Here is a 19,633-nt window from a genome sequence, read left to right on the forward strand (position 1 = left end):
TTGAAGTGTATTTGTTTTAAAATGTCCAGGTTTAAATTTAGATTTTGTAAGTGTGAATTGATACGTAAACCAAATGGTCTGATGGTTTTTGGCTTACTTTCATATAATTGTACAAACAGAGGTTCGAAAACTGCATTATAGGCTGGGTTATTCTTATTTGCCTTTAGTTTGATAGCATATTGTAATGAAAGTTTCAGCCGTCTATTTTGAAGTGAGGGTTCGTTAGCTTCAATGTACAGACTCTGAACGGGTGATGTTCTGAATGCTCCTAAAGCAAGCCGTAATCCTTGATGGTGGACTGTATTGAGGATTTGTTTATAAGATTTCCTGGCAGAGTCATAAATTATGCTTCCATAATCCAAACGAGATCGAATGAGTACTCTGTACAATCGTAAAAGTACAGTTAAGTCAGCACCCCAATTTGTTTTTGCCAACACTTTAATTATGTTCATAGCTTTGAGGCACTTGTTTTTCAAAAATTTTAAATGAGGGATAAAAGTCATTTTGTTATCAAAAAGGAGACCTAAAAACTTGATTTCTTTAACAACTTTGATCATATTTCCATTGATAAAAAGTTCTGGATCATGATGAAGTGATCGCTGGATACAAAAATGTGTACAAACAGTTTTTGTTTTAGAGAACTTAAAACCATTTTCGACAGCCCACTGGTTAATTTTGTGAATATTTAACTGCAATTGCCTTTCAATTGTATTCATGTTCTTCCCTCTGTAACAGATACATAAATCATCCACGTAGATGCTGCAGAACATATTTGGAGCAATGATTTCCACAATGCTATTTATTTTAATACTGAAGAGTGTGACCGAGAGTATACTTCCTTGAGGAACTCCGAGTTCTTGTTGGTGGGTATTTGAAAGGGAATTTCCCACTTGGACTCTGAAGTTTCTTCTAGTGAGAAAGTTTGAAATGAAGGTAGGAAGTTTTCCTCTAAATCCCATTTGGTGAAGATCTTTTAAAATTCCATATCTCCATGTTGTGTCATAAGCTTTTTCTAAATCAAAGAAAACAGCAACAACATGTTCTTTTCTGATGAATCCATCTCTGATATAAGTTTCTAGTCGGATTAACTGATCCAATGTACTCTTTCCACGTCTAAATCCACACTGGTAGTCAGTTAGTTGTTTGTTTTTTTCCAGTGTCCAGACAAGACGGTTGTTAATCATTCTTTCCATCGTTTTACATAAACAACTGGTCAGAGCAATTGGTCTGTAGTTATTTGGATCAGTGTGGTCTTTTCCTGGTTTAGGTATAGCTATTACTGTTGCTTCTTTCCACGAAGCTGGAATTTTTCCCGAAGACCAGATGTTGTTGAACTCGTCCAGTAGTAGGCATAGTGAACTATATGGTAAGTGTTTTAAAAACTGGTAATGGATTTTATCTGGTCCAATGGCTGTATCATGTGAGCATTCTAAAGAATTTATTAATTCTTTAATTTTAAAAGGTTGATTATATACTTCTTTGTTGTCAGAATAAAAATTTAGTTCTTTGCATTCCTGCTGTGCTCGTATGATTTGAAATGCTGGGAGGCAGTTCTCTATTGATGAATTCTTTTCGAAGGCTTCAGCTAATGTATTTGCTATGTCCATTTCCTTTGTTTGAAGTATTCCTTGTTTTATAATATGTTGTATGCGAGTTCCATTTTCCTTTCCCTTCATTTTACGAATCATGTTCCAAATCTTCTTCATGGGAGTATAGTAAGTTAAGCTGGATACAAATTGTTTCCAGCTTTGTTTCTTTGCTTCATTTAGGGTTCTGCGAGCTTGGGCTCTACAAATCTTAAAATGGATAAAATTTGTAGTTGTTGGATGTTTATTAAAAGCACGCTCTGCTTTTTTCCGAGTTTCAATAGCTTTTTTACATTGTTCATTAAACCAGGGATTTGTCTTTCATTGTGGTTTTGTTGATGTCTTTGGGATGGTTTCATCTGCTATAGCGATTAACTGCTGAGTGAAGTCTTCTATTGAGTTCTGATTATCTTGGGTAGCTGACATAAATTTTTCACAACACATGGTTTGAAAGGTGGTCCAGTCTGCTTTCTTGAGTTGCCATCTTGAAGGTCTACTTGTTACATCCAGTTGTGGAAATGTGAGGATAATTGGGAAGTGGTCACTCCCGCATAGATCATTCCATACTCTCCATGAACAGTCAAGTAAAAGATCAGCACTACATATTGTCAGATCGATTGCTGTATAAGTACCATGTCCTGGATGAAGATATGTTTTGGTTCCATCATTTAAAAGACATAAATCATTTTCTATAAAAGTTTCCATTCTTCTTCCTTTGGCATCACAGTGATCATCACCCCATAAGATGTTGTGGCTGTTAAAATCACCCATCAGTAAAAATGAAGTTGGTAATTGTGAAATAAGTTTGTCCAGTTCTTGAGGTATTACAGCTTCATGAGGTGGGATATAGATAGAGCATATTGTAATTGTTTTATGTAGAGTAAGTTGAACTGCTGTTGCTTGTAATTGAGTGTCCAATACAACTTGACTGTGGATAATGTCGTTTCTCACTAGGATAGCTGATCCTCCAGAGGGTCGTTGTATGTTTGCTCCACATATACTAATCATATTAAAACCTTTAAAAGTTAAGGCATCATTTGGAGATAAGTGGGTTTCCTGAATACAATAGGCAAGTGGGTTAAAAACAGAATTTAAATGCTGTAATTCTGCAAAGTTGGTTTTTAGTCCCCGACAATTCCACTGTATTATGTGATTGTTTATTCTCAAGTGGGAAATATAGGTACAGGTCCTTTATTTTTACATTTAGGTGAGAGACTACGACTACGACTGGTCGTTGTCTCCGTCATTTCAATATCTTTAGGATTGTCATCTTTGTGAGTTCGACATTTATCTTGATTTGGTTGTTGATTTGTTGTACTTGGAGTTTTCTTTTTCACTTTTGATTCTTTCTGTTCTAGGTATGAGTCTTGAATTGGTCCAGTTTGAATGAGTTCATTTTTTGTTTTTTGGGAAGTTGAATTTTTGGTGTTGCTTATGGTTTGAGGTTTGTCTTTGAATAGCCAAGTTAGATCCGTCTGACAACTTATTGATTGAGTTTTTGGTGTGACTGCAACAGAATAGGGCTTTTTCAGACAGAAGGCAGGAAGAGCTTCAACTATTTTACGAGCTTCAGGATAACTCATCTTCCTTGTGTGTTTTATTTTTTGTATTTCTTTCTCTTTATGCCAAATGGGACAATTCTTTGATGAGGCTGCATGATCTCCAAGGCAGTTTTTACATTTAGGAGGTTTTGTGCAGTTCATTCCATGATCATCCTCACCACAGTTTTGACATGTTGTTTTATTTTTGCATCCTGCAGATCCATGAACAAATTTCTGGCATTTAAAACATCTCAGTGGATTTGGTATGAATATATCTACAGCAACACTTAAATATCCAAGTTTGATTTTCTCTGGTGGTTGTGGTCTGTTGAAGGTCAGGATGTATGTTCCCGTTTTAATCATCTGCCCATCCTTTTTGATGATTATTCTTTTTACGTCGATTACACCTATTGGTTTTAATTCTAAAGCGATTTCAGATTCGTCCATATCTTGTAATTCTCTGGTGCGGATTACACCTTTGCTGTTGTTCAGGGTAGAATGAGGGAATGCTTTCAAAGTAATTCCAGCCAAAGTTGTTGCTTGTAGTAAATTTTCTGAGTTAGCTTTCCTAGCACATTCCACCAAAATTTGTCCAGATCGCAGCTTTTTAATGTCTTTTACTGTTCCTGCAATTCCTGTGATTCCTTTGTGGATCGCAAAAGGGGACAGTTTGGTCAGGGGCATGTCATCAGTCAGTGATTCCAGTACAATAAATCTTTGCCAGTTTTCATTTTCAGATGGGAAAATAAAACCAGTTCTTAGTTCAGTCTCCAAGTCTTGTTCCAATATCCGTTTTTTAGTGTTTTGATTTTTTGCCATAATGTTTAGATATTTGTTCTTCATCTCTGCTCCTCACCCACCTCGGAGTCCTACAAGGGGATGTACAGAGCCACGGACATCCACTGGATGTACATCAAGGATACAGTGATGATATACTTGAGCATATAAACACAGGGTCTATAATACTCAATTGACCCTATGCCAGCGCCTTCCGGGAGAAAGGCAAGTCCTGACAAGCCGATTGATTGCAATGGGCCTTTCCAATCTCTCGTCTAGTTGAAGTATGAGCCAAAGTGATGTGTTGGATAATTGATAGCCGCAGCAAATCAAAATCCTCAATCACCAGGATCTCTTCCTCCACCAACACGAGTCGCAACTCACGGCCAACAAGTTGCCCCATTTGTCGCCTCTTACGAACAGCAAGGGGGTGCTAGGGACCTATTCTACCCTGGGTCCCCACAGGGGTATTGAACACATGGAGTTTAAAAACCAAGCTGAGTCGAGTTTTGGAGCGGTAAGCTTCAAACAAACACCTTGACCTAAAAACACAAACTTAAGGCCGCACGCTTGAAAAACGTCGGTTATCTAAACAAAACTCTCTCAAATTCGCAATATAACTTAACATTTACTTAAATATAAGTGCTTAATTTCAGCTGCTAACAAATTAAAGATTCGAATTTCAAACAAGAAAAACGATTTAAAAACTCACTCGTGACTGACGCCATCTTTCCGTTGGAGAACAGTATGCTGTGTGAGGCGCAACGGTGCATGCGCGATAAGTACGCATGCGTGAAAGCAAAACGGAGCGTACCAACAAGACAACGATTATAGAGGGTGGCAGACAGAAATATGTTTCTAAATATTAACCTTTTATTCACCTTAAAATTTTACAATTAATTCGATAAATTGTTGAATACTACAAATCCTTTCAGTGTATTATATCAACATGTTGATTCCTGAATACACAATTATAACGTTCACAAAACAAATCCGTAACCCCCCAAAGTGAATACGCTCTCCTGTTATAGGAAGTTACCCTTCCTCTATGTAAATTTCCTTTTGCTTGATGCGTGAACTCAGTAGGGTCTTTCCCTGCGCTCCTGACGATGATCCCTGTTGAGAGAGCAAAAGAAACGATCTCTATATGCACCCCAAGCACTAAAGCACTTTGCATTTTGTTAACATTTGCAACATGTGATGCTCACCTCATTTTCATCTTGCCTGGGGGTCCCATGCCTCTTCTGCCTCTGTCCATGGGAGGACCACACCTGCTACCTCCTCTGAATCCGCCCCTATCCATCCCACCACGGCCTCTGAAGCCTCCGCGATCTCCTCCCCAGCCTCCACGCATTCCTCCCGACCCACCACGGTCCATGCCCCTGCCGCCCCTCATGCCACCCCTGCCACGTTCACCTCCTTAAACACAGTTTAGACCACAAACTCAGACACAAGTAGAGATTACTAATCACAGCTAACAGATTTTGAATCAGAAAGTACCTGGATAAAAGGGAGGAGAAGTTCCAAGGCCTTCGGGTTTTGGAGCTTTACACTGGTTACACTCCATTCTCCAGGAGAAGTTCTGATTTCCACAACCACTAAAAAAATATTAATTTAGATTCATGCATATTTACCAGCCAAAACAATTCATCTAGTACGATGGATCTCTCACGCGTTAGGACATTCCCAGTCTCCAGCTCTTTTCTGCACATTTCCTGGTTGAGGGCCACCGTTCCAGCCCATATCACGATCCATTCCACCCCTCATGGGTCCTTCAAAAGGCGTTGAAAGTGTCACATACTGTATTTATTATTAAGGTATAACTCACCCAAAAACGTAATTTCGGTCTAAATGTAATGATGTATTCGCAGCCGCGAAATCACACGCGAAGTGACCCCAGCTGTTTGTTTACTTTTGAGAACATGCACGCCAATGGCGCATACTTGAGTGAACAGAACCTGCATAGGCTGCGAGCAACAGGTAATTAAGTTGTAAATAACATTCAGTTTGTTGCACGGAGCGATTGTTTGCGGGCCGTGCGATTCGCATGCATGTGTTTTTTTCTCATTGACAGCAGCCATGAAAGTGAAATTGAAACCTGTGTGCACATCATTTAAATGATCATATAGTATTTAAGAGTTAGGTTTAGCATTTTTTTTCTTTCATAGCGAACAATGTTGTGCATAAAAATGAATGTTTGTGTCAGTATAACAACCCTAGCCTATATACACTGTTAAATGTAATGCAAGAAATCTGATAACGACAAAATTCCAATTTTACCAGTGAAAACAAATGGTCTAATAATGTTGTCAATGGCAGATGACAAGCACATGTCTTTAACATAAATCAACTTTATAATTATGAATAGCTATTTTTTTTACTGTGAATTAACAAACAGGATATATTGAAAGTCTGTTCAAGTCCACCATAATACATAAACAAAACTTTGCATTTTAAGCAACAGTATACCTACACATCAGCCTAATATTATTATTGTTGTTTTACCATGTTTGAGAATTAACAATAATAAGCCTATTCGTATTAACCTTTATTTTAAAACAGAAAAATAACAATCTTGATTTCAAGCAAAAAAAAAAAAAAAAGGGGATTCACATTTTTGCCACTTTCTACAAAATAACCATCTTTAGAGAAACGGTCCATGTGACCCACTGAAAAGTAGGTTCAATATGGGGCTTTAGAACTTTGCTTGTTAACCCAGTGTTATTTAAGTAAATGAAATCCTGGGATGTGTGTGCAACTTTGTATTTCAACCCAAGATAAAGTTCTAATGTGTGGCTTTAATGTCAGTACCTTAAGTATTTGCACATTGCGTTAAAATTTGTACACTGTAAAAATCTATTTTCTTTAGGGAACAGTAAATTTAAGAATATTAAAGTAACGACAGTGAAACTTAATTAAATTGGTTAAATTTGGACGAACAAACTATGCATGAAACACAAATGTAAATTCGCACCTCCTTGTGATACAAACGTTATATAAACTATTCCAGCAATGGTAAGTTTAATATATTGTGCAGTCGAAGCCCTACTTGATTTTCCTACATAAATGCCAAAATAACAGTTTATACAAATTACAATGTTTCCACCACTGCGTCCCCAAGGATCCAGACTTATTGTTTACTGCTAAGCACCAATCTGTTGAATTCTAACACCCTTTATAAATGATAGGCATGACATTTGTCTGCAGTAAAGATTCAGAACAATTATAAATCAGCATTACAAATTAGTCATGGGTGGAGTAAAATCCATTAAAATAAAAAACGTGCAGTCTCGCTCCAGCCATTTTCATTAACAGACAAATACACTGAATAAGCACCTGGTGCTGCAGCCGCTGTTGCGGCTGCTTGCCCGTATGTAGATCCGTATTGCTGTTGCGCATACGCTCCAGCAGCGGGCGCTGCCTGACTGTAGGTGGCCTCAGGTGCAGCAGCGGGTTGAGCATAGGAGCTGTAACCTTGCTGAGTATATCCCTGCTGCAAAAAAAAAAAACAAAAAAAAAAAGGTTATTAATTATATGCCTTTGTTTCTATTTTACACAAAACAATACATTAGACTGCTACATAGATGACTGCTAAATTTAGAGAAAAAAATCTAAACTTTTTTCTAACAGTAAAAAATGTATTATATTCTAACTAACAGGCTCTACAAAATGCTTTAAGGCCCTAATGGTCTACTGACTTTGAGTAGTGTTAAGCAAATAATGTCAGCCATGTAAATGTGCTAAGTTACATGTTGAGAAGTGATTGTACCTGTGCAGTCGGTCCATATGTCTGAGCAGGAGGTGCTGTGTATGAGCCATACCTGCGTAAAAAATAAACATTTTATTTTAACAATTCATACCCAAGCACTATGTTTAGAGTTTAGTAATCAATCGAGGTGGACTTACGACTGCTGTGCTCCAGCTTGGTTGTAGCTGCTATAATCTACGGTGAAATAAATCATTACAAAAGTTAGACGACCTGCAAACTGCTGACTGGACATTCAGGGTTTATTATGGTCCAATAACGACGCAGGACTTGGGCAAACACAACAACAGACAAAGAAGAGCAGTCTCTTTTGAATTCCAGCCATTCGGTTGGAACAAACCTTGCATCAACAAGACAGATTTGGCTATTAAAGCATTGAAACTATTTCAGGACACACGAGTTCAGAACAATGAGTGACCACGCTTACGTTAGGGTTCAGCTAACACATTAAACAGTGCAAACTTTAAAGTTTTACTCGTTTCTGGGTTTCGGCAAAAATCAAAGAAAAACAAGAAACCCTATTAGTAAATGATATCATGACTTACAAAAAAAAAAAACCTGACAACCTGCCAATAAAAAAAAAACTGAGCAGAATTAAATGCATTGAAAAAATGTGACCATTTTCAGGATTACCCTGGACCACAATTGATTCTCAGAATGAAATGGAAATGTCAAATGTAGAATTAAAAAAGACGCTTTTTCAAAGGACACGTCAACTTTTGAAGAAATCCAAATATATACACACCAAATATAAACCACCAGAACACAGTTGTAGTTTTTTTTTTTAAAAAGTGGCAAAAGTGGCACACCAAATGAAAGGTTTTAAGGACACATAGGCGTGAATAGCCTCTATATTAAATGTCGAGTGGACTAACCAATGGATAACGCTTTAGAAACTTACCACCAGGCTTATTGAAGCCCCCTCTGTCTCCAGCGATGCTAAACATGAAGATATGAAGGCGATATTCCATTTAGTCTCCAACCATAGGACTTGAGTAGGAAATGAACACAAAATCCCCTCTCTAACTATGCAAAGGTCTCATGTAATATTTCACAATATTTTGTTAATTACTGGAACAGCTTTATGATTTCTATACATTCTTCAGTTGCAAAATTTAACATATTGTAGGCACCAACCAATCTTTTAAGGATAATATGATCTGTGACTTGTTCGTTTCTATACATTCTTCAGTTGCAAAAATTAACATATAAACAACAACACAGGACCAGAAAGACATTGACTTGCTGTAAACCTTTTGCAAAGTGGGAAAAATTATGAAGTTAGCGTAATGCCTTATTCTTTTGGGTTACAACCAAACAGAAAATACGGCAATCTTGTGGCAAAAAAATCTTTAGCAATCTGAACCCAAATTAACCCAATAAAAAGGTCAGCATTGAACAAAACAGTACATTCAAAAATACTGAGCACAAATTAACATTTACAAAGGGTGATCCAAGGAGAAAAAAAAATACATTTCACAAATATGCTGACTAAAACAAAATGTTCCAAAACAGTAGGTAAATTCAACAACAACAAAAAAAATCCCTAAATCAAAAACGTTCCCCATGGTTCGAGTTGTTGCCTTTGAAAAAAGGTACTTAAGAATAAGTACTGCTGTTCTTCGATCTTTGATACCTGCAGCATATAAATGTGACAATGTTAAAAACAAGACCTTTGAAATAAGAAACAGTTCACAAGTGCAAAAATATTTAAGAACATGAAAATGTATCAATTTTAATATAAAAATTGTGTAAAATGGCATGCTCACCGTCCCCTGAAATAAAATTCAATAGGAACACAATTTTGATGAACACATCTTATTTCGTTTACAAACAATGATTAGTTTTATGGGTTAATAAAAAGCACCTACTGGGAAGCACTTAAAAAGTTGCTTTCACAAAATAAAATTCTTACCTCGTTAAAGAAAGTACATCACTGTGTCCGTTAAATATCCAAGGATTGTCTTCAAGGTTACTCCAACCATTTCTTTAAATGCCTTTTAAACTGAACCAACTGTACAACTTGCACTGACCCTCTTAAAACCTGATCATGATCCGCATATATACAACAATTTCCTTTTAAATATAAAACCCAGCAAGGATAAAACTTCAAAACCCAGAATTGTGCCACCATCTGCCAAAGAAAAAATTTCAGGGAAAACTACCAAATTCTCAGTTGTCTTCATGTGTTTGCCAAGTTTTCCTTTACCCACAAAGACCTAAAAGCAGTACTGTACAAAGCCTTAAACAGTCAAACCAAAGGGTTCTGTTAGTAGACATCTTGAATTACAGAAAAACCACACCTCCAAACAACCTTAAATATGAATTATAGAAAGAAACTTAAAAAAAAAAAAAAAAAAAGGAATACACAAAATGCAAAAACTGTAAACTTGAGAGAAAAAAACCTATCCCGAAATATGCGTTTAATAAGGGTGCCCAAACTCTGTCCTGGAGGGCTGTTGTCCTGCATAGTTTAGCTCCAACCTCAACACTCCTACCTGGATTTTTCAAGTATATCCAAAAAGAGCTTAATTAGCTGGCTCAGGTCTGTCTAATTGGGGTTGAAACTAAACTCTGCATCACCAGGTTTCGGCATCCCTGTACTAAAATTACCCCATAAATAAAAACAAATAGCTACAATAAATGAACCCAAAGTAAACTCTGCAACAACACCCTTGTGGTCATAAAAACCTCTACAAATCAAATAATGTTTGGACGAGCTACAGAAGAAACTTCACTCTTTAGACGCCTGCACATACAAACCCTGGAGGTGGTGATGATACACTCAGTAAAATGAGCGAGAGGGAGAACAAATGAACTGTTAGTTAGACTAAGAATGTTTGAACTTACCCCATGCCACCGCGGCCCATACCACGGCCTCGAGGACCTCCACGGTCATATCCATCTCGGCCACCATCCTGGTATCCACCACGCTGTGACCCTGGGTAACCTCCGCTCACGCCACCCTGGCTGTAACTGTCTACAGGAAAGATTGCACACTAAGCACCGGGCTCAGTACTTGATGAATAACTGGAAACACTACCAGTGGAATATGGACTTACTATAAGGGTTTTGCTGGTAATCATTCTGTGGCGCACTCTGTTGGCCGTACTGAGTCTGTGCATAGGAACTGCTCCCCTGAGGAGGGTAGGCAGCTGGCGGGCCTTGCTGGTGCTGTTGAGGTAGTTGTCCCTGTCCATAAGCACTCTGCTGTTGTTGTCCATAGCCCGGTTGCTGAGCCTGGTATCCTGGCTGAGAATAGCCTGCAGGCTGCGAATAGGCACTTTGGTTGTAGGCCGGCTGGCTGCTTGCACTGTAACTAGGAAAATTTAATACATTAAGGAATACATGCTACCAAATTTTTAAATCATTTAGATGTCAATAAAAATATCAAATTGAAGAAAATGGCAATTTATTTTTAATTTAGGTATTATTTTAGTAAAATTCAAATAAACTTAATTTACCATTCAAATTCACCTAGACACTTTCTATACATTAATTTTTATTTTAAATAAGAATGTATAAGAGGCTTGTTTCAAAATTATTTTGGGCTCGGATTTGTATGACACTGAACAGGCTTGACAAAACAACATTAGAATGGAAGGGTAATTGCTACTTTGCACATTAAACAGACTTGATGTTTTTCACCACAAAAAGCAGAACTGTGAGATAGAAGCTGTGTTCAGGTTCACGCAGCGTGAGGGTAGAACAGCATATGGAGATACTGCAGAAAGCTGCATTTCTGCATTCTGTTGATGTGCTACTCTAGGAGATGGTCCAGTTACCTCTGAGGAGCGGAGGGAGCAGGCTGCTGGCTGTAGCCAGAATAGGCCGGCTGGGTGGAGCATCCGGGCTGAGAGCCATAGGAAGCCTGAGCAGCAGGGGCAGCAGTGGAGCCGGTGTAGCTGCTGGCCCTGTAACTCTGTGCAGGCTGAGTATAGGCTCCTGGCTGTGGAGTTCCATATGCAGCTGAGGAGAACAGTTACCTAAAATTAGCTAAAGTAATCATTTTCTGTATGCACCTGAATAAACAGCATTACCACACAAGCAGGAGAGCAAAATAAGGAAAGCAAAAGTGAACGAGTCTAACTTGAAGAGGTGAGGACTACATGTTTTACACAGGGTGTTCACCAGCACTGTAGTGCCAAAAAAGGTTTAAATTCTGCTGTTTTGTGTATAAGCCATTAGGGCTGCATGATTAATCGGAAAAAGATTACGATCTCAATTCGACCCCACACAATCTTAATTCTGCTTTTTCTACGATACAGCCAATTATATTTTTAAGGTCAGGAGCGAAGCAAGGCAGTCGCACAAGTCTTCACAACAACATCAACTCCTTCAAAAGGCGTTCAAAGTGTCACATACTGTATTACAGCTAACAGATTTTGAATCAGAAAGTACCTGGATAAAAGGGAGGAGAAGTTCCAAGGCCTTCGGGTTTTGGAGCTTTACACAGGTTACACTCCATTCTCCAGGAGAAGTTCTGATTTCCACAACCACTAAAAAAAAATATTAATTTAGATTCATGCATATTTACCAGCCAAAACAATTCATCTAGTACGATGGATCTCTCACGCGTTAGGACATTCCCAGTCTCCAGCTCTTTTCTGCACATTTCCTGGTTGAGGGCCGCCGTTCCAGCCCATATCACGATCCATTCCACCCCTCATGGGTCCTTCAAAAGGCGTTGAAAGTGTCACATACTGTATTTATTATTAAGGTATAACTCACCCAAAAACGTAATTTCGGTCTAAATGTAATGATGTATTCGCAGCCGCGAAATCACACGCGAAGTGACCCCAGCTGTTTGTTTACTTTTGAGAACATGCACGCCAATGGCGCATACTTGAGTGAACAGAACCTGCATAGGCTGCGAGCAACAGGTAATTAAGTTGTAAATAACATTCAGTTTGTTGCACGGAGCGATTGTTTGCGGGCCGTGCGATTCGCATGCATGTGTTTTTTTCTCATTGACAGCAGCCATGAAAGTGAAATTGAAACCTGTGTGCACATCATTTAAATGATCATATAGTATTTAAGAGTTAGGTTTAGCATTTTTTTTCTTTCATAGCGAACAATGTTGTGCATAAAAATGAATGTTTGTGTCAGTATAACAACCCTAGCCTATATACACTGTTAAATGTAATGCAAGAAATCTGATAACGACAAAATTCCAATTTTACCAGTGAAAACAAATGGTCTAATAATGTTGTCAATGGCAGATGACAAGCACATGTCTTTAACATAAATCAACTTTATAATTATGAATAGCTATTTTTTTTACTGTGAATTAACAAACAGGATATATTGAAAGTCTGTTCAAGTCCACCATAATACATAAACAAAACTTTGCATTTTAAGCAACAGTATACCTACACATCAGCCTAATATTATTATTGTTGTTTTACCATGTTTGAGAATTAACAATAATAAGCCTATTCGTATTAACCTTTATTTTAAAACAGAAAAATAACAATCTTGATTTCAAGCAAAAAAAAAAAAAAAGGGGATTCACATTTTTGCCACTTTCTACAAAATAACCATCTTTAGAGAAACGGTCCATGTGACCCACTGAAAAGTAGGTTCAATATGGGGCTTTAGAACTTTGCTTGTTAACCCAGTGTTATTTAAGTAAATGAAATCCTGGGATGTGTGTGCAACTTTGTATTTCAACCCAAGATAAAGTTCTAATGTGTGGCTTTAATGTCAGTACCTTAAGTATTTGCACTTTGCGTTAAAATTTGTACACTGTAAAAATCTATTTTCTTTAGGGAACAGTAAATTTAAGAATATTAAAGAAACGACAGTGAAACTTAATTAAATTGGTTAAATTTGGACGAACAAACTATGCATGAAACACAAATGTAAATTCGCACCTCCTTGTGATACAAATGTTATATAAACTATTCCAGCAATGGTAAGTTTAATATATTGTGCAGTCGAAGCCCTACTTGATTTTCCTACATAAATGCCAAAATAACAGTTTATACAAATTACAATGTTTCCACCACTGCGTCCCCAAGGATCCAGACTTATTGTTTACTGCTAAGCACCAATCTGTTGAATTCTAACACCCTTTATAAATGATAGGCATGACATTTGTCTGCAGTAAAGATTCAGAACAATTATAAATCAGCATTACAAATTAGTCATGGGTGGAGTAAAATCCATTAAAATAAAAAACGTGCAGTCTCGCTCCAGCCATTTTCATTAACAGACAAATACACTGAATAAGCACCTGGTGCTGCAGCCGCTGTTGCGGCTGCTTGCCCGTATGTAGATCCGTATTGCTGTTGCGCTGACGCTCCAGCAGCGGGCGCTGCCTGACTGTAGGTGGCCTCAGGTGCAGCAGCGGGTTGAGCATAGGAGCTGTAACCTTGCTGAGTATATCCCTGCTGCAAAAACAAAAAACAAAAAAAAAAAGGTTATTAATTATATGCCTTTGTTTCTATTTTACACAAAACAATACATTAGACTGCTACATAGATGACTGCTAAATTTAGAGAAAAAAATCTAAACTTTTTTCTAACAGTAAAAAATGTATTATATTCTAACTAACAGGCTCTACAAAATGCTTTAAGGCCCTAATGGTCTACTGACTTTGAGTAGTGTTAAGCAAATAATGTCAGCCATGTAAATGTGCTAAGTTACATGTTGAGAAGTGATTGTACCTGTGCAGCCGGTCCATATGTCTGAGCAGGAGGTGCTGTGTATGAGCCATACCTGCGTAAAAAATAAACATTTTATTTTAACAATTCATACCCAAGCACTATGTTTAGAGTTTAGTAATCAATCGAGGTGGACTTACGACTGCTGTGCTCCAGCTTGGTTGTAGCTGCTATAATCTACGGTGAAATAAATCATTACAAAAGTTAGACGACCTGCAAACTGCTGACTGGACATTCAGGGTTTATTATGGTCCAATAACGACGCAGGACTTGGGCAAACACAACAACAGACAAAGAAGAGCAGTCTCTTTTGAATTCCAGCCATTCGGTTGGAACAAACCTTGCATCAACAAGACAGATTTGGCTATTAAAGCATTGAAACTATTTCAGGACACACGAGTTCAGAACAATGAGTGACCACGCTTACGTTAGGGTTCAGCTAACACATTAAACAGTGCAAACTTTAAAGTTTTACTCGTTAACTTTACATTTACAGATGAAAATGAGTAATAATATAAAAAAATGCTTACATGAATTTAAATTTAAATGTCTTTATACAAAAACGCTAAACAAAGAAAACTAAACATTTTGTTCGTCATGCGCACTCAATCCCGCTGTTTTTAAACCACGCCTGCTACCATTTACGAAACAACGAGCCGAGCGTGAAACATTAAAAACACGAGAAAAACGCATCAAAAGTAAACTATTTGATTCTAAAGTGAGCTAGTGTTGTTTTTATTGAACACATGGAGTTTAAAAACCAAGCTGAGTCGAGTTTTGGAGCGGTAAGCTTCAAACAAACACCTTGACCTAAAAACACAAACTTAAGGCCGCACGCTTGAAAAACGTCGGTTATCTAAACAAAACTCTCTCAAATTCGCAATATAACTTAACATTTACTTAAATATAAGTAGGGATGGCTGACGTGAAACTGATGTTTCGACACAGTGTCGAGATCCCGAAGCGCAAGTGTTTCGAAACACTGCACCGAAGCATGATCCGAAGCACTGAAGTCACGTGACTAAAGTGTTTCGAAACACCTAGTCACGTGACTAAAGCGATTCAAAGCATCGATAAGCTTAGAAACGTTTCGAGACCTGGCGAATCGTCATTTAACTGCCAAGGTCTCCGATTAACCTCTGTCTCATATGGCTTAGAGGACTGTGTGTTTTCTTAATGAGTCTATGTTTTGCATGATGTTTTGGGTTCGAATCCCAACTTGTACAAATTCTCTGAAATCATGGTTTTATGTATTTTAATCATGTTTCTGCTTTGTGTAGCCTAAATAGGATGCAGCTACAGTTATGCCATCAATTTAGCATCATTTTTGTAACACTGTAAAACAATAATAAATATTTTTACAGTATGGTTGGGTTTAGGGTTAGGGTAGACATTAATAAAATACAATAAATGGGAAATTTAATGAATAATATAAATAATTCTTCTTTACTTCAGGCCACCGTTTTTGATCTAGCAACAACCCTGTTTTAAGACAAAAACAAGACATATTTATTCAAAAATTGTTTATTCGGATATCAGACCAATGTTGAAACAAAACGATACAAGAGCAAAGCATTACCAACTGGTATTAAAGCATTTCAAAACAACTGCGGCAGACTGGCTTCGAAACCTACTAACCCTGCATGGAAGTCTGACACCTTAACCACTGTACTATGTTACTTGAGAATAATGTGTACAAAGTTGGGTTTAATGCCTCAATTTGTTTAATCGTTCTTTGCTGAAGCTGTTTCAGTGCAATACATAAAAAATGACCACTAGATGTCACTGTAGAGTGAGGTTTAGAAACGTTTCGAAGCTTCGACACATTTGCTTCGACTGTTTCAGTGTTTCACGAAGCCTCGCTTTGCCCACCACTAAATATAAGTGCTTAATTTCAGCTGCTAACAAATTAAAGATTCAAATTTCAAACAAGAAAAACGATTTAAAAACTCACTCGTGACTGACGCCATCTTTCCGTTGGAGAACAGTATGCTGTGTGAGGCGCAACGGTGCATGCGCGATAAGTACGCATGCGTGAAAGCAAAACGGAGCGTACCAACAAGACAACGATTATAGAGGGTGGCAGACAGAAATATGTTTCTAAATATTAACCTTTTATTCACCTTAAAATTTTACAATTAATTCGATAAATTGTTGAATTCTACAAATCCTTTCAGTGTATTATATCAACATGTTGATTCCTGAATACACAATTATAACGTTCACAAAACAAATCCGTAACCCCCCAAAGTGAATACGCTCTCCTGTTATAGGAAGTTACTCGCTGTCAAAATAAAAGGGATGTCAAGTAACATCGGCGTTGTTTGGTCTCTTTAATAATTTACAATTAATAAAATAAATACGACATAAGTACAGCTGGTTGTAATTACACTCGTCGTTATCCGTTGCTAGGATGCTAGCGTCTGGCAGTGAAGTGCAAATGAAAACATGGATAGGGTTAACTATGATACATCTGATATAAGCATATATTGAGGTATATACATGTAAACATTGGTATGCGTTTGTCAGTTTACAATGCTTAATAATATCTTTCCGGCATGGATGTGGTCTGGATCAAACCGTCCAGGGTGTTGTAGTGGAACATTTTTAATCCTATCATTAATTGTGTCGACTTGGCTCTGTGGTATTCATGCCAGTCTAAGTTTAGGACCAGGTGGGGAATTTCCTGGATTTTATGGTAAGCAAAGTACTATTATATTATACTTAAAATATTGTCATCCACTTATTTACTTTCTTGTGTATTGCAGATTTAATCTTCTACGCCTTCAGTAATGAAGAGCTGACCTCATTTCTCCACAACATCTCCCTGCTGCTAGATTGGGCCCTGTCAGGAGAGAAGATGGGGGACTTTTACCTTCCTCACCCTCTCCTTCATCTCCGCTCTGCTCCTTCCTCCTATTTATGCCCTGTTTCTTTTTGTTACTGGAGATGAAGCCAGCAGGGTCTCTGGATACGCAGCCATTCACCTCGCCCTGCTCACGGCTCAGTGTCGACAGGTCAAGCAGAGGAGAGTCCTGCGCTTTGTTCCTGTCTGGTTCTTACCTTGGCTCTTGTTGATTTTTGACCTCTTCCTCCTTCCCAGTGCTCCAGGCCTGCTGCACTTCTATGCCATTTGCCTGGGACTCAACTGTATCCTTTACTACACCAATGGTTCACAGTCTTTTTGACTCCTTTTGTCCGAGACAATATTTTAAGATCACCATACTAGCTATTTCGTTTATTTTCCTGCAGTTTTGACAAATATTTTGTTTTAATTTCATTTAATCATCATTTTACTAATTTCAGACTGGTTTACACTTTTTAAATATATTATTATTAAATAGGCCTGTCACCATCATACATTTTGTGCTGATGATTAATTCTCAATTCATCATACAATTATGTTACAGTTTTTATATGCATAATTTTCTTTCTATTTTACCTAACGTTACATTAAACTTGCCTGCAATATTTCCTGTCATGCTTTAAAAATAGTAAAAGTTCTATTAAATATTTATATTTTTAATTTTAATCTTGTTTTTTAATGATTCACACTGGAAACCAGCAAATTGTATATTATTTTTTATTATAAGAGAGTATTTTGTCTATGGGTGACGTGGTGTCGCAGTAGGTAGTGCTGTCGCCTCACAACAAGAAGGTCACTGTTTCAAGCCTCGGCTGGGTCAGTTGGCATTTCTGTGTGGAGTTTGCATGTTCTCCTCGTGTTCGTGTGGGTTTCCTCCCGGTGCTCTGATTTCCCCCACAAGTCCAAAGACATGTGGTACAGGTGAATTGGGTAAGCTGAAATTGGCTGTAGTGTACGAGTGTGTGTGTGAATGAGAGAGTATGGATGTTTCCCAGTGATGGGTTGCGGCCGGAAGGGTATCCGCTGCGTAAAAAATTGGCTGGATAAGTTGGCGGTTCATTCCTCTGTGGCAACCCCAGAATAAAAAGGGACGAAGCCGAGAAGAAAATGAATGAATGAATTTTGTCCATAAACCAAGCCTGAGAAAAGACAGAACTGTGGCAATTCTTTTTAAATAATGCTTAAATTTTTAAAGTTTTGCCAACAAAATGAAAGCCTATTAACAAAAGATACTGAGAGTAATGTTTTGGGTAAAATAGATTTTTGAAAGGAAATGAGGGTGAAATATTAAAATCATTTTTGGGGGGCATTTTTTAAATGCCAAAATGATTATAAGATTAAGCACTGATCACGTTCCTTGAAAATATTATGTAAATATCCTATCGTAAATGTGGTAAAACTTTTTTTTTTAAATTTATAATAATAATATTAATAATTACTTAAATTTATGTAGTGCTTTTTTTGGACTCTCAAAGTGCTTTACACATTGGAGGGTATCTCCTTATTCACCACCAGTGTGCAACATCCACCCGCTAAACCCTACTCTTTTTTTGAAGGATATCCTGGGATTTTTAACGGCCACAGAGAGTCAGGACCTCGGTTTAACATGCTCACCGAGCATTATAGCATCCCCATCAATGTTAGAAGGACCCACGCAGACCACAGTTTGATCGCCCGCTTCTAGTCTCACTAACACCACTTCCGACAGCAACCTAGCTTTCCCATTTGGTCTCCAAAATCAATCTCCTCACTTGTGTCGGCCGGACTGTTTGTTTGATTGATCCGCTTGATTTGTTTGCGAGTGCTATTTTCTAGTTTTCTCCCTGCTTATCCTGATTTATCATTTAATCTTGTGCTGCTCTTGTTAATGTTTAGTGAGCTTTTGAACGATCTTTATGAGAATTGGATTACCTGAGATCTTGTTTTGCTAATGGCTAACAGTGTGTACTTTACGAGAATTCTAGCATTTCGAGCAGCTTAGTAAAATTTTGTATTAGGTAGTTTTTGGAGGCGTTGCCAAATGTGTACTTGTGTTTGGAAGTTAAGAAGTTTAGTTAAGCTACGTGCTGAAGATTACGGTTTTGTTTCTACATTTTTCTTTGTTCAGTCAGTTTAGTGGGTTGGGGTTTAGTTAGTTCGTTTTGTTATATTTATTTCTTTGTTTTGGCAACACCTATTTTTCTTTAGTTAATTCAATTATTTAAAAAAATACATTTATCTTCCATCTTACATTGTTTAACATTATTTATTAATAAATACTTACTTTTTGTTTCACTTATCAAGCGTATGCGTCTTCTCCTCATTCACCCAGCATCAATAGACTCACTGATTGTTACGTATCATCCCTTTAATTATTTAACATCATAAACACGTAACATTCAATGGTGGCAGCAGTGGGATGTTCCTTTATTGGAATATCCTTAATTTTG

At 37.6% G+C, this 19,633-nt stretch overlaps 1 protein-coding gene and 1 pseudogene across 5 annotated transcripts in view; one reads left to right on the forward strand and one right to left on the reverse strand.

The window, feature by feature from the left end:
* LOC110440168 (RNA-binding protein EWS) overlaps positions 1–19,633 on the reverse strand; it is a gene marked incomplete at its 5' end in the record, with an annotated part of 66,237 nt that overhangs the window by 37,833 nt on the left and 8,771 nt on the right. For all 4 annotated transcript variants that reach the window (NR_200056.1, NR_200055.1, NM_001442519.1 and 1 more), the window contains 5 exon segments: positions 5,405–5,502; positions 12,246–12,348; positions 13,939–14,065; positions 14,342–14,393; positions 14,479–14,515. Coding sequence is in view for 2 of the 4 variants with exons in the window: in NM_001442519.1 (NP_001429448.1) it covers positions 5,405–5,502; positions 12,246–12,348; positions 13,939–14,065; positions 14,342–14,393; positions 14,479–14,515 (417 nt within the window).
* Positions 16,661–18,280, forward strand: LOC147830961 (rhomboid domain-containing protein 3-like; annotated as a pseudogene). Its single transcript, XR_015526814.1, has 2 exons — positions 16,661–17,036; positions 17,107–18,280. The product of XR_015526814.1 is annotated as a rhomboid domain-containing protein 3-like (transcript).

Source organism: Danio rerio, chromosome 25 (assembly GCF_052040795.2).
Source record: "Danio rerio strain M-AB ecotype USA chromosome 25, GRCz13ab, whole genome shotgun sequence".
NCBI lineage: Eukaryota > Metazoa > Chordata > Actinopteri > Cypriniformes > Danionidae > Danio > Danio rerio.